Source organism: Trichinella spiralis (assembly GCF_000181795.1).
Source record: "Trichinella spiralis strain ISS 195 chromosome Unknown Scfld1200, whole genome shotgun sequence".
Classification (NCBI taxonomy): domain Eukaryota; kingdom Metazoa; phylum Nematoda; class Enoplea; order Trichinellida; family Trichinellidae; genus Trichinella; species Trichinella spiralis.
In genome coordinates, this window is record NW_003528139.1 from 1 (window position 1) to 1,378 (window position 1,378).

At 36.4% G+C, this 1,378-nt stretch overlaps 1 protein-coding gene across 1 annotated transcript; it reads right to left on the bottom strand.

The window, feature by feature from the left end:
• Positions 1–338: 338 nt before the first annotated feature.
• Tsp_15195 (conserved hypothetical protein) lies at positions 339–1,171 on the bottom strand (the record flags this gene model as incomplete). The annotated part of the gene is made up of 3 exons (XM_003370088.1): positions 339–447; positions 500–585; positions 1,058–1,171. Coding segments are annotated over 3 exons (309 nt in total), but the record flags the coding sequence as incomplete, so codon positions are not given.
• Positions 1,172–1,378: the final 207 nt, after the last annotated feature.

The following is a 1,378-nucleotide window of genomic DNA, read 5'->3' on the forward strand; positions in this document are numbered from 1 at the left end:
TTCTCCTCTCCACGTACTCCTCTCTTCTCTCCACGTACTCTTCTATTCCAACTCTTGGCATTGTTGACTCTATTGACAGGGTATTTCTATAACAGTACGTGAGGGTATTTTCAAATGTTACATTTCCAGGTGGTCTAGATCTTACCTGAGTTCTTACCTTGTGTCCATATCTTCCTTTTCCTTCTTTTCGTCTACCAATTCCTCACCCTCTCATAATCTTTTCCTTAGCTGGTGAGCAAATGTTTCTTTCTTCCTCCTATTTCTAGTTTTTTCGATGTGATTGTGATCTGAAATGTGACGTTCAAATAGAATACAGTTACCGTTACCGAGTAAGTTACCGCGTTCCAGGGACAAAATCTTGAAAGGGACGGTCTTGTTTAATGATGTTATTCCACTGAAATCAGTTTCTTCAGGGACCTCGACGATGCCATCTTGTTCAGACACCGCCTGAAAAACAGAAATAAGATTGAATACCTTAAATAATTAGGTTAAATATTACTTTTGGTGACAAGGAGACAATTCGCACTTTGTGCATTCCCATTGTTTCTCCTTGCAGTGCATAGTCGATACTGTCGATGAACATGTCTATAAAATGAGCAGAATCATTTAGCTGTTTACTGACTAATTACCTACCTATAAAAGCAAACATGAACATTCTCGAAAAATCACTTGTTACTCCATTGCAGCCAGATACTCATCCTCTTTCTCTTTGAGGAGTGGATGTAGTCTATAAGCAGTTTTGCTTGAACGATACATGAGTAAATTTAAATATAGTACTGAAAATTACTTAAGTTTTATGACAGTCGAAGATCTTGTAGTGGCTTGATATTGTTGATAGCATGCCTGTAAAATGAGCAGAATTAAATTTCGTTACTTGCTGTCATTTACCTACATATGAAGGAAAACATGATCGTTATGCATAAAATGCCATTACGTTCAGTGTAGAAATACTTAAATATAGAATAATAGAAATTACGTACTTTCTGCTTGTTTTTGTAGTTTCAATCTGGATGGCTGTCATTTGGAATCAGTTTTTTCAGGTTGAGTATTTGCTTACCAACAAGCACCAAATTCATTTTCTGTTCGAACAGGGAGCACTTCCACCGGTTGGCGCACCAAATGCAAGGGGTGTCAGGTACAAGGAAATACGATCCACAGTTTCTTCGCTTTTCTAGAAATTCATCATTTGAGGTAAATGAATTTTCTCTATTTTTAATTGTCACTGATATCAGATTATATTGTTCTATTATGGGTGTGAAATAGCCATATTATAAAAGTTAATTGAAGACGAATGACAGTGCATCTGATTGTAACTTATATTTACACCTACAGTTTGTATGTGTATTAGCTTACTTGCTAATCATCTGCGTATGAAGCA